General features: G+C 35.7%; 1 protein-coding gene across 3 annotated transcripts in view; it reads right to left on the bottom strand.

The window, feature by feature from the left end:
* LOC136027395 (serine-enriched protein-like) overlaps positions 1 to 14,146 on the bottom strand; it is an 82,276-nt gene continuing 68,130 nt past the window's right edge. For 2 of the 3 annotated variants that reach the window (XM_065704606.1, XM_065704603.1), the window contains exons 6-7: positions 6,778 to 6,969; positions 1 to 2,419 (exon numbers count right to left, since the gene is read on the bottom strand). In XM_065704606.1, the coding sequence (XP_065560678.1) occupies positions 2,210 to 2,419; positions 6,778 to 6,969 (402 nt within the window). In that variant the 3' untranslated portion in view covers positions 1 to 2,209. The remainder of the gene's footprint in view (positions 2,420 to 6,777; positions 6,970 to 14,146) is intronic. The other variant, XM_065704604.1, reaches the window with a different exon arrangement.

Below are 14,146 nucleotides of genomic sequence, written 5' to 3'. Positions count from 1 at the left end.
TTAAAAATACAATTTCTTTTAATCTTTCTTTTAAAAATAATTTGTTCACAGCTTAAAACACTAAACAGACATAAGATAGTTCAGCAAGTACAGTTATGCAGCACAGGAAAAAAAAAGTTAAATCCGACAAAAATAATTCCGGAAGGTTATAAGAAATCAATGAAATGATAATGAAACATAAAATGCACATACCCCTCTTCCTAAAACAAAACTAAAATTACCTAGATTTCAAGTTGTGCAAAAAAAAAAAAAAAGCAAAAAAGAATACGTTTGAAGTTCCAAATATATGTTACAGATCTATATTAACAGAAGGTAACAGATGAATTAGACTTAAATGTATTTTATACTAAAGGTATATGAAAATGGGTGTTTGTTATTCTAGTGCAGTAGAAAATTGCCTCATTTGATTCAAAAATCTTATAGTGTTTGAAAGGATGATTTCAAGGACGTACTAGCGACGAATTATGACACCAAAAGAATTCCCCACAAAAATGTCAAACTGGATATCCAGTTGAGGCTGTTGAACTTAAAGTGCAAGTCATCATTTCTGCTTTCCTGTATTTGCCTTCTGCCTCATTCATTTCTGGTTCCATTAAGTCACCCTCTCCCTCCTTCCTACTACATTTTTCTGGAATGAAGGCTCTGAACCCTTCCACCCTTACGGTGAAGAGAAGCTCTGCAGCTTAAGATACTCCTTTTCAAAACTTTCATAATTTTATCTATACCTACGCATGCGAGGCATAGACGCGAAACTTGAACTTCAGTCTTAGACTAGTAGCCTTTAAAACTAAATATCTGTATCTCATCATTTGCGTCACATATCATGATAGAGTCTCAAATGTGGAACTTTGTCCAATATCTCAAAGTCAAAAAAGTAATCCACTCCAGCTGCTCTGGTGGCTCGGCTGTTACTAGTGAATTGATCTACCCCGTTTTCCCCATATAAACTTTGAATGCTGAATTAATAGTTCTCATCCTCAAAATTGTCTAAAGAAGTGAAAAGGAAACTTAGTTCCCTACAACTAGGGGACTTTCCTCATGTAGCACAAGACTTTGAAGCATACAGAAAACATATCTACGCCCTTACGAAGTTAGAAGCCCCAAGATGACCTTCGAAGACTAACAGGACTAAAGCGGAGCCATGTTCTTTTAGACAAAATAGCCAAGAAGTGCTAGATAACTTCGAAGACCACACTGCCTTTCCATGACGAAAGTATAACAGTTCAAAATAGGGATGAAACCTTTTAATCGACAGTGAGCAGATATAAAATTTTTAACTGGATATTTCGAACACGGCAACTTCTTCTATACGAAGTGTCCTATTAAGTGCTATTTTATTTTTTCTATTAAAAAACTCTGAATATGTATACCGGAGTTTCATCGACTGTTTTCATGCAAAAAAGTTTTTTTGGCAAAAACTTGTTTGCTACTGATACTATGAAGCTACTTAACCAGATTATCTTCTAATAATTCTTTCTTCAAAGAAATTGAGTGTTCTCGAGGAATAGTTTAATGCCATGAAGCTAGGTGATGAAGCAGTTGAAGAAGTAGACAAGTCTCTTTACTTAAATGGCGCTATAGTTGAAGGATGAAAATTATAGTGAAAGTGGAACAGCAAATGCAGACGTTGTTTTTACTCAATCTATGACCGTGTGGAAGAGCAAATGTGGAATAAGGTCGAAAGTAAGAGTTTACAGGAAAACAGTGCAGTGACGGTGCTGCTGTGGTAAAATATGATTATGGTGCAGAGTACTGAAGAAAAAGGATATGATCAGTCTAGACTTTTTCAGAGAGGTTATAAAAGGACTAGTGTAGATAACAAGGGTTATTGAAAAGGTGGCAGCACTTTTTTTGAGCGATGTAAACTATTTTAAGATCTAGAAAACAGGCAACCTGAAACATGTAAAGATGATGACAGAGAATTGTTCACTGTTGTACTGCCTTTTGAAAGCTGCAAAGCGTCTGGGAGTGTGTTGGTTAGTGTTGGTTATTTTGGAGTGACCCCTGACGATTGGGACGAATTTATTGCATGCCGTCTTTTACGATCCTTTAATACTACTTAGGGTTGGGAAAATAACATTTTTAGGAAACCAAAAAAGCCTAAGATGTCGTGATTAAATACAACTGAATAAAAAATAAATGACAGAGAGGTAGAGTTTAAACACAGCGCCATGTTTATGCCTTATTCCCGTTTAACGTGAATAGGCTATTAATTTGATATTCTTCCTTGAGGTGAGCCACCTCTGTCACCCGAGTATCTTGGGCTATATTCAACTTCACTGGAAGCGCTCTCACTATTTAAGGTTGTTGAGGATCCGTATGGATCCATTGACGACTGAACAGACATTGACCGAGCAGTGTGTACACGACGACCTCTGTTCGGGGAGAGCTTACCAGGGTCTATGCTAGATGGGTCTGCCTGAAAGAAAGGAGCTATTATTTAATGTTAAGGGGTAGTTTTGTCAATTGCAATCAGCGACAATGGCAGCAGTAAACTCTTGGATGCCAACGAGGGCAGGCGCTGGAACTACATTTCTGACCAAAATTGCACATAATCTGTTAAACTTTGAAACTTTCTGAAAAATACGAAATTTTTCAAGTAAAACCATCTTTTTAACCCTCTCCCTCTTGAGAAACATGTTGCAAGTGTAACCCCGCAGGAAATGTTTTCTTTTTTCTTCCCTATAAAATGAAGACATCTTCCTTATATGGTTTTTAAGATCCTTCTGATGGATCTTCATCCTCCTCCCCGTGCAGCCGAAGAGTTCCATTTTCTTTATCAAAAATTGGAATACGAACCACACTCGACACAATAAACTTTTCATTATCTTCAGCCCCCAGCTTCCCCCCCAATTCACATTTTTTCGTATTATTATAACGATAATAAGACATAAATAATGCATAATTTCAATCAATCCCCTTAACAAATGGTGCATGTGCTATTGAGCAAAAAAATAAAAATATTAAATAAAAATATATATTAAATAAAAAATATTAAATAATTTACATAAAAAAATATTATAACGATAATAAGGCATAAATAATGCATAATTTCAATCAATCCCTTTAACAAATAGAGCATGTGCTATTGAGCAAAAAAATAAAAAAAAAGAGAAAAAAGACATACATTCTAACATGAATCCGAAGAAAATCAGTTGTAATACCTCTCGTAAGCTGATTAAAATGATTTAACAACTGATTAATATCATAATTTCAAATAAGATACCAATGGTCCTTATCACACTCGACGTGTTGGTCTACCACATTGAATAAGAATAAAATTTGATTATAATATTTGAAAATTTTGCATTACGGAGTAAAAACAAAAAAACAAGAGCTAAGATCTCATATGGCACTTGTGACGAGGTTGGAAGAGCCAAGAGCCAAGAGCTCACAAGGCACGAGCTCTAGCAAAATTCTAAGAATCAATAGATTGATTAAAAAGGAAAATCAGAGGCTTAATGCCGGTCGGGATTCAAAATAAGAGCTCTGAGACACAAGGTCCTTCTAAATATCAAAATTCATTAAGATCCGATCACCCACTCGTAAGTTAAAAATCCCTCATTTTTCTAATTTTTCCTCTCCTTTTAACCCCCCCCCCCAGATGGTCGAATCAGGTAAATAAAAACTTTATCAAGTCAATTTGTGCAGGTCCCTGACATGCCTACCAATTTTCAGCGTCCTAGCACATCCAGAAGGACCAAACTCGCCAAAGCACTGAACCCTCCTAACTCCCCCAAAGAGAGCGGATCCATTCGGGTTACGTCAATCACGTATCTACGACATTTGCTTATTCTACCCACCAAATTTCATTCTGATTTCTCCACTCTAAGTGTTTTCCAAGATTTCCGGTTTCCAAGATTTCTGTTTCCCTCCTCCAACCCCCTATGTCCCCGGATCCAATTCGAAATGAAAATGGACCATCTGAGACATAAGATTTTTTATATATCAAGTTTCATTAAGATCCGATCACTCACTCGTCAGATACCTCAATATTCACGTTTTCCAAGATTTCCAGTTTCCCCCTCCAACTCCCCCCAATACCACCAGATCTGGTCGCAATTTATAATAAGAGCTCTGAAGCACAGGCTCCATCTCAATATCAAATTTTATTATGATATGATCAACCGTTCGAAGTTAAAAATGCCTCATATTTTCAAATTTTTCTCAATTACCCCCGCCCCCAACTCTCCCAAAGAGACCGGATCTGGTCCGGTTGTGTCAGTCACGTATCTTGGACTTTTTTTGGTGCTTGTTCTTCCCACCAAGTTTCACTCTGATCTCTCCGCTTTAAGCGCTTTCCAAGATTCCCCCCCCCCCAATGACACTGGATCCGATCGGTCTTTAAAACAAGAGGTCGGAGTTAGAAGGTCCTTCTAAATACAAAATTTTCTTAAGATCCGAATACTTGTTTGTAAGTTAAAAATACCTCCTTTTTTCTAACTTTTCAGAATTAACCCTCCCCCCAACTCCCCCAAAAGAAGCGGATCCGTTCCGGTTATGTTAATCACGTATCTACGATTTGTGATTATTTTTCCCACCACGTTTCATCCCGATCCCTCCACTCTAAGCGTTTTCCAAAATTTTAGGTTCACCCCGCCCCCCCCCCCCCCCCAACTTCCTTCAATATCACCGGGTCCGGTCGGGATTTAAAATAAGAGCTCTGAGACACGATATCCTTCCAAACATCAAATTTCATTAAGATCTGATCACTCCTTCGTAAGTTAAAAATACCTAATTTTTATAATTTTTCAGAATTACCCCCCTCCACCAACTCCTCCAAACAGAGCTTATCCGTTCCGGTTATGTCAATCGCGCATCTAGGACTTGTGCTTATTTTTCCCACCAAGTTTCATCCCGATCCCTCCACTCTTAGCGTTTTCCAAGATTTTACATCCCCCCCAACTCCCCGCAATGTCACTAGATCCGATCAGGATTTAAAATAACAGCTCTGAGACATTATACCCTTCCAAACATCAAGTTTCATTAAGATCCGATCACCCGTTCGTAAGTTAAAAATGCCTCATTTTTCTAATTTTTCCGATTTAACCGTCTCCCACTCCCCCCCCCAGATAGTCGAATCGGGGAAAAGACAATTTCTACTTTAATCTGGCCTGATTCCTGATACGCCCGCCAAATTTCATTGTCCTTGCTTACCTGGAAGTACCTAAAGTAGCGAAACCGGGACAGACAGACTGACAGACCGACAGAATTTGCGATCGTCATATGTCACTTGGCAGATACCAAGTGCCATAAACATGTTAAATGCTAAAGTAAAAAAAAGAACGTACTACATTGCCACAGAGAGTTTCTCTGAGGATATCAATGTAGTATTTACTGCTATCGATAGGACAAAAGAGTAGTGTTAATAAGTGGCTCTAATTTAAGAAAATTTCGAGGGGGCAAAATGTATTTTACAAAATTTAGGGAGGGCTAATGTGTTTTTTTATAGATTTCCTCCAATAAACATACCCAAAAATGGGTGTAATCGCTGAGAATGTCAAACAAGATATTGTTTTAATCTAGGGAAGCTTGCTCTTCCCCTCCTTAAATTGACATCTTTGGTGGCAATCAATGATTTGTTCAAACAGAACCATCTTTTTTTATATAATCGGTGAACCTCTGTTACCCCAAAAAAACGTATATAAGCGCCAGGAAACCCTTTTATTTATAAACATTAATTCATCAAAGGTTTGAAACACTGGTTAGCTTATACATAATATTAGACTTCTAATTGTTTGAGCCTAATTTTAGGCCTTTTTCTGAAGGTAAAAAGTAGGCTGTTCGGAAATCATTCCTTTTTTTGTAGAGGTTGAGTTTGGGAAAGAGGAAATTTCATGAATTAAAGAAAACAAAATTTGTGTGGAAAAATAGAAGGTAAAGAAGGCATGTTTTTCTGTTGGCGTGGATTCCAATCTATGATACTTTAGAATTAGACAGAATCAGCTATATATATATATATATATATATATATATATATATATATATATATATATATATATATATATATATATATATATATATATATATATATATATATATATATATATATATATATATATATATATATATATATATATATATATATATATATATATATATATATATATATATATATATATATATATATATATATATATATATATATATATATATATATATATATATATATATATATATACTACTACTACTACTACTAATAACTCACTGCAGCGCCAAGCCGCCTGAGGCCAACACAGCTACGCACGCTCCTCCTCCAATCTAATCTATTTAAAGCCTCCCTCTTTACACCCTCCCAGGAAGTTCCCATTTCCTTTAAATCTTTATTTATGACATCCTCCCAACCCAGACAAGGACGACCTGCTTTCCGTGTAGCCCCAGACGGTTGGCCAAAAAGGACAATCTTCGGTAATCTGTCATCCTTCATCCGTAGAACGTGGCCTAGCCATCTCAACCTTTCTTTCATTATAGCCCCAGAAAGCGGGATTGAACCACACTTTTCGTACAACCTACTGTTTGAAATACGGTCAGTCTGCCGGGTAGCCAGAACAATCCGTAGGCAATTTCTCTGGAAAACATCTAGCAAATTTTCATCTGCTTTTCGGAGTGCCCGAAATATATATGTTATATATTATTATATATATATATATATATATATATATATATATATATATATATATATATATATATATATATATATATATATATACATATACATTATCACATATATAGCGGTTATGTGTATATATAGTGGTTAATAAATAGATAAATACATACATTGCTTACCTGATATGCAAGGGCATTCATAATTGTGTGATCTGGAACCAGACCCAGTGGATGTACTTCCCTCATTAAAACATTAGCTGGAATTTTGTGAAATTGGATGTATTCCAAAAATGTTGATACAACTTCACGTAAGTAGACCTGAGAGTTGCTGTCACAATACTTTTTAGTCCACATTAAAGCAGCCTGTAAAGTCAAATAAAATATTTTTACAACTCAAAATCTTCAGGAAAAATAATCATGTTCAAAATAATAACCAAGTTTCAATTTTCATAATTTTTCCTCAGTTGCTTTGATGCTCTCATTGAAGTAACTCTAATAGCTTCTTTTCCCTACGTGGATCAGTAGCAACAGTTGTATTTATTATTATTGGTGATGGTTTTATTTGTTTTTAGTTTAGTGGTTTTTTTTTATCTTGTGCTGAGTACGCCTAGTTTTGATACAGACGAAATATCCGCGTTATTTTAGTCTTTCCTCTATGTTGGCCGCAGTCTCGTTTGAGGTTTTTTTTGTGAAGTTTTATCTCTCGTTGTTGTTTATTGTCAAAATGATAAAGGTTAAAGCCAATATTTTTCGGAAAAGAAGACAGGCATAATAAGTCAAATTTCCTTATAAAGCCCTCGGAGGAAAAAGTTTTAAGGCAAAAGATGGAAAAGGGGAGGGGCTATCGAGACGACTCCCGAAATGGGTTGTCAGATCTTCAACAAACTTTGTTGGTAATAAGAGCAAGTATCCTAGTCATGCCTTACGAGAGCCAGGACTCGATCCCTGGGTTGTATACTGAGTGTCATAAATACTTTACATTGGGATATATAACAGAACAGGTTGTTGGAATCCGGTCAAGCCATGTTCAAAGTAAGAGGACGTGTCCTTATGCAACTTTCGGTATCTTTACCTTATCCCGCCTCTGTGGGGTGGGGAAGCGGGCTTTTAAATTCTTGTCATTGTCAAATTATGACCAAGCTTTCTAAGAGGTTTGGGTTAGCGTCCTTGTCATACTTTTCATATTCTGTGTTCTATACAGAATACCGAAAGACTGCATTTTGTAGAGGCCAAAATAATTTAAAAAACTGATTCGAAGGGCCTTCATCTCTACTTCTGATGACTTTCGGCTTGTTGAGTTCGATCCCGAAGAAGAATGTATCTCCTTAAGAAATTCACAGAGAGGGAGACTAAATACAACGCAAATGTTTTTCACGTCGAGGGAGTCTAAAATGGTAGGGACTCTTTAGACCAATTTTTATTTTGAATTAAGGGGGCTTTTTACTTATTTAGGTTCGTAATCATAAAAGCAATTCAGCGAAAAGGGTTAGTTTTCAGTCATTGATTCACATTTTGAAATGCAAGAGACACAAAGAATTTCAAAAATAGCTCAAAACCCTCACCACGATTTCTGCATAAATAGGTGTCGTTTATCGGGGAAGTTATAAGAATTTGTGCAGAAAAATTTTTGAGCTTCAAATGCTTTATTTCTTGATTATGTCCTAGTCCGGCCATTAAGAAACTGTCTTCTAAAGCGTGTTGCTTGCCTCAAACACGAAAGAATTTCTCAGGCATAGTCTCCAGTGTGGAGTTGGTGATATTTGGTTCTGGAGATAATGTTGAAAACCTAGATTTACTTCGAAGAGAGGTGGTAAAGCATCTTCATGCTTTCACTCCTCATACTTCAAACTTAAAAATCAAAAAGACACATAAATTCTCAAAAATTTAAAAAAGAGATGAAGGCATCATTACTAACAGGGAAGAAAAAGGGAAAAAAGTTGTTATTCTTTACAATTCATCATATAATAAAAAGTTATGAATTATTTTTTCCGATAGACACTTGATGCCTATAGATTAAGACGATACCGATAATTTCACCCAAAAAATACGAAAAGAACCAAGAATTTCAAAAAATGAAAGATTCATTACCCCACAAATGTATAAAATATTTTATCCTAAATGTTGCTCCGCTCTTTGGCCTCCCTGTCAAATTCTTTAGCCTCCCAAAAATTCACAAAGATATAGTTCCTCTACACTCCATTATAACTTCTTTTAGCTGGCCAGTAGAAAGAGTGGGTAAATGGTTGTCAGATTTTTTGTCCCCTAGAAGTAAGTCTATATAAAGTAAGTCTATATAAGTAAGTCTATAAGTCTATATAAGTATATGTAAGTCTATGCTATCTTCACATAATCAAAATGTTCACCTTGTAGAAAAATCAAAAGACCTTAATGTAAAAAAGACACATTTTTGGCTACTTTCGATGGCATTTCTACATTCTACTTTCTTCAGTGATATTTCAAAATGTGAACTTGCTCTTCAAACAAGACTATAATATAATATCGACCAAATAGACTTCAAAACGGTGGATATAAAAATCTTTATGAGTCTTGTCGACATTTGCAATAATTTGTCCTATGTTTCCGATATAATAGCCAAATTACCCCCAAACTACGAGTCTAACAATAGGTGCCAGTCTTTCACCTTTTTTGGCCACTTTTTACATATAATTTTTTTTTTAAACCTCTGAAATCTTTTTCTCTGAAGTACCATTTACGAGATAGGCTTAGGGATAATATTATTTCTTTGTGGGATTACGGAGAAAAATCACTCCGCACCTTCTTAACACATTTTAACACGTTAGATTTTAATCTTTATTTCACTTTAGAACTAGAAAATACTCAGAAACTATATTTTCTAGACGTTGTAGTTCTCAAATAGCTGCTCAGTCTTGATTTTTCTATTTATAGACAGACTAAAAATAACGATAGGTATTTGTATTTTCTTCCAAGCCCCCTCCTTGTGTAGAAATGGGAGTTTTTATATCCTTAGATAATCGGTCACTATGAACATGTTCTGGAGTTCTCAGAGCCCCAATTATCTCAAGGACGTTTTTATCTTAAAACGGATATCCCATTAATTTGTTGAAATCTATTATAGAAAAAAAATGTTTTGAAAGGCAAAAAAGATGCATCAAACACCCAGAGGCATTACAGGCCAAAATGTTAAGGGGAGAAGGGGGTTTATAAATTTTACTGACTGGCTGGTCATTTTTACTAACTGATTTGGGTGATATCGCTATTAGAATTACTGGTTTTATGATTTCATTGAATTTACGTCATACATATCCAATTTACCCTAATAAAGAAAAATTCGAGCCATTAAAATAGTGATGCATCAAGCCACTGTTTTACCGACTCAAAATTTTTCACTAAATGGTTATAAGCATTTAAGGGGCATCCCCAATACGTGAAGCCCCTGTCAACACCCCAACGGCTTACTGAGGTTGATTTGCCTGCAGAAAAGTAAGTTGATTTCCCTGCAGAAATAAATCCTTTTATTTTTTCTGGATGGAAGACTTATTTGGAATTTTCTTTGAATTTTATTTTAGTAATAATATTGTATTCCTCCCAGCAAACGCATTTTTTTTTTACTGGAAGCTTTATGCCAAAGAATTCAAACAATGCCAGCCACAGTTAGATGACTAAGGTTCTTAGCTTTCAAAATTAAAGAAACTCCCAAGATAAATTTGACACCAATTTAGAGTTTGACAACACATTGTTATATGTCTGGCAACACAAAAAATTAAATTTTGGTACAGTTGCCATTCGAGGCAAAATGACGCATTCCTTAAAGATAAAAATAGTTTCAGTTAAGTACTGTATTAAAAATACTTTGACAAAATAATCGACTTGTCATGACTTTTAGTTATAACCTACCCCTTTTTACTAGCCTACGTGAGTAGTGATAGCATAATGACTTTAAGCACGTCCAAAGAGTGTGTTCAAATGGAGCTACTAGTCCCTCACGATGCTATAATGGACACCTGGGTCTTGTTTAATACTATAGCGTATCTGTAGCGGTATCTTCCTATTTGGCATAGGAATAGAAAAATATTACTACTACTACAACTAATAACTCAATGCAGCACCAGGCCGCCTGAGGCTAACACAGCTACGCGCGCTCCTCCTACAACCTAATCTATTCAAGGCCTCTCTATTTACACCCTCCCAGGAAGTTCCCATTTCCTTTAAATCTTTATTTATGACATCCTCCCAACCCAGACAAGGATGATCTGCTTTCCGTGTAGCCCCAGACGGCTGGCCAAAGCATGAAAAAAAAAGGATAAAATACAAGCAAAAAAACATGGATTAAAGAAAGGTGGGAACCTAGAAACTAGTTACAAAGGGGAGGGGATTGTTATTAAAGATAAATTTAATCAATATTGAGAGTTATTTCTGAGAGGTCTTAATGAAAATTTGTCCTTTCTATAGCATTATTAGACGTGCCTGCAGGAAAAAGAGACACATTTTCGCATTCAGTTATTTCTCAGAGGTCTTAATGAAAATGCCACGTTTCTTTGATCCAAGACTATGCATATTTCACACCGACGTGACAATATGTGGCTAACTCACACTAGCAAGTAATTACAGAGAGACGTGGTTGTTATTTGAGATAAAGTTTTATCTACGGTTTAGTTCACGTTTTACAAAGAAACTATGAGAGAAATTCAGAATTTGGCATTTTTCTATTGAATAAACATCACAGATGCGTTTGTGCTGTGGAGCAGTTTTTTTTTTGCTGAAACAGATGTCTATGTTAAAAGTTGTTTTGTAGATCTATCTCCACCTTTAGAAGTGAATATGCAAACATGCGGCATTACTGTCTATTATACTCGAGGTTCTGTATGTGTATAGTTCTTGGGTAATTTTGCATCTAGTATTCATTCAACGCAGTCGCATTTCGCTAACTCTGATAATTAGTTACGTGTGATTATTGGCACGATTATTTTAGATGCTCAGATGTTTTGACATTTTTTAAGAATACGGTGAAGAAATCAATTAGCAGGTCCTGCTTATCACTGGGCCACCTGTCAAACGGTGATTGCCACTGCTGACGTGGGCCTGCCCCACTAACAGGTACGAGTTTTTTGGCAACTGTAGTAAATTACTTTTGATAATTTTGAGCTATAGATAATGACTAAATTTAGTATTCATGATCTGACTCTAGCAAAGTTTCGACGATTTCCCGATTGGCCAGTTCCTGTTAGTGAGATTTTGGATCCAAAGACTGCGAACTCGAAAGTCAAAAGCCTTTAAGTATCTGTTTTTTTGCTACGGGACACATGACACCCAGTTTGTTCTCGAGTCACGGCTTAAGCAGTTTGAGGCAAATATGGCGGAAGCTATGAAATCTACTAGCAAGGGTGTAAAGAGAGCATTTGAGGATTTTATTCATTAATCGAATATTTATATAGAACTTTACAAAGACAAGCCAAAAACTTAAATTCCAATTCCTGGGCAACAAACAATGGCGGGATCGTCCGCTATTATTACTCGCATTTCCACGAAAGAACAGGAATTCCAAAGTGTGATGGAAAATCTTGCTAAGAAAATAGACGAGAAGCTGGATGAAAAACTAGTGGCTACTGCTGCTGGTAGGCAGTCTCTATCCAGTGACACTTTGAATGCCATAAAAGCTCAGAGTTTAACTATCGTCAGTGAGATTTACTCAGCATTGATTGTTGAGTTTGAATCGAAATTCCTAGCCCTCAGTAACGAGCTGAAATTTCTAAGAAATCAAATAATATTTCTTGAGGAGAGAATTAAGTATGCAGAGCAGAAACTAGATATGTATGATCAAGACTTAAGGCTAGACAGTCTTCTTTTCAACTGTTACAGCTTCGAAGTAGTGAATTCAGGTCAGTAATTGGGGGTGTGATTCGCAATAAAATGGAAACATCTGGAGTATCTGATGGTGATATTGTGGAAGTGAGAAGATTTAAACTAAACAGTTCTACAACTCGTCAAGATACCACAGCTCCGGTCCTAGTCAAATTCAGGTCGAAAGAAATTGCCCAGAAAGTTTTTAAGCTTAAGTCGAAGCTGGCGCACACTGGTATATTTGTATCAGAAAACTTATCAAAGCAGAGACGAGACATTCTGAACCTAGCATGTGAAAAACACGGTAATAAACAAGTGTGGTCTGATCAAGGTCGCATTTATATACGCCTTGCGAGTGATGCTTTCTCCCGTCACCTTTAGTCGTTGCAAGATGTCGCTTTGATTGTTTTTATTTATTTTTTGTTTTAATTTTTTTATGTATTATTATTTTCGTTTTTTTATTATTAGTTTTTCCAAAAGGAGTCAGTACAGTTTATATTGTTCTTATTTCTTGATAATTAGTTTTGCCGTTACACCAGAAGGATCGGTTGGATGAATTAGAAAATAATGCTTTAGAATATTAACGAAATTTTAGAGCGTAAAATTGCTCAAGATAGTGTTGTAAAATGCCCTGAGCCAGTAAGATAAAGTCAATATGTAACATTTGATTTTGCAATACGGAAAGAAAATAAGAGTTTTCGTGTGTCTGAATGGAATTGCTATGTTACATCATCGTCTGAGGATATGGAAATTTTTTTGTCTGCTATGAACTGTAGTATTGATGTATTAGGTATCTGCGAATCGTTTTTGTCTATGGACAGCTGTCTCTCGTCTTACATTTTTCCAGGTTACCAAACGATTTCGAAGGTGAGAAATCGGATAAGACAAGGAGGTTTGTTTTTTTGCTGAAAAACAGAATAAATTTTGAAAAGAGGAATGATTTATGCCTTTGGATTGAAGGTAAGGTGGAAATTAATTCTGTGGAAATTGTATTTGATGATAATAAAAAGATAGTAATTTGTTTGGTTAATAAACCACCTAACACTCCCTCGGTTGAGTTCCTTGATTTATTTGATGATTATTTATGTAAACCTCTGTCTTGAAAAAATGAATGAATAATCATGGGTGATTTTAATTTTGATTTGTTATGTTTGATTAGCTATAATTTTGAGTTTTTTTAACTTGATGTTATAGATGGTTATTTTCCTATGAATCGCCTTCCTTCTAGAATAACTGAACATTCTGCTACTCTTGTCGATAATGTGTTTCTCCCTTCAGATTTAGTTCCTGATTCTATTGTGATATCATGATCCATCTATGATCTGATCATCTTCCAGTTACATATACGATAAAGCAACGGAGCCCGACTTTCGAAAAAACTAGGCGTAAACTTATAAGAGATATTCGGCCGGCAAATTTACATGAGCTCCGTGAACAAATAAGTGTAATATCATGGGAGAAAGTGTATGAAGAACCGGATCCCTCGCGTGCCCTCGACAATTTTCTTGGGATAATTACTCCGATATTTGAATCATGCTTGTCCCTTGAAACTTACTAGGAAAAAAGAACGAGATATCCCCCGAAAACCCTGGATTGATGATGAAGTTGTTGTAGCTATAAATGCTCTTAACAGTTGCTTCTTCAAAAGTTTAAATGACTCATCTGAAGAAAGTGAAAATGAATATATTCGTCAACGAAATTTAGTGAGTAAGTTAAGACA

Source organism: Artemia franciscana, chromosome 5 (assembly GCF_032884065.1).
Source record: "Artemia franciscana chromosome 5, ASM3288406v1, whole genome shotgun sequence".
NCBI classification, from domain to species: domain Eukaryota; kingdom Metazoa; phylum Arthropoda; class Branchiopoda; order Anostraca; family Artemiidae; genus Artemia; species Artemia franciscana.
The sequence above is the reverse complement of the archived record's forward strand: the minus strand, read 5'-3'. Positions and strand labels throughout refer to the sequence as shown.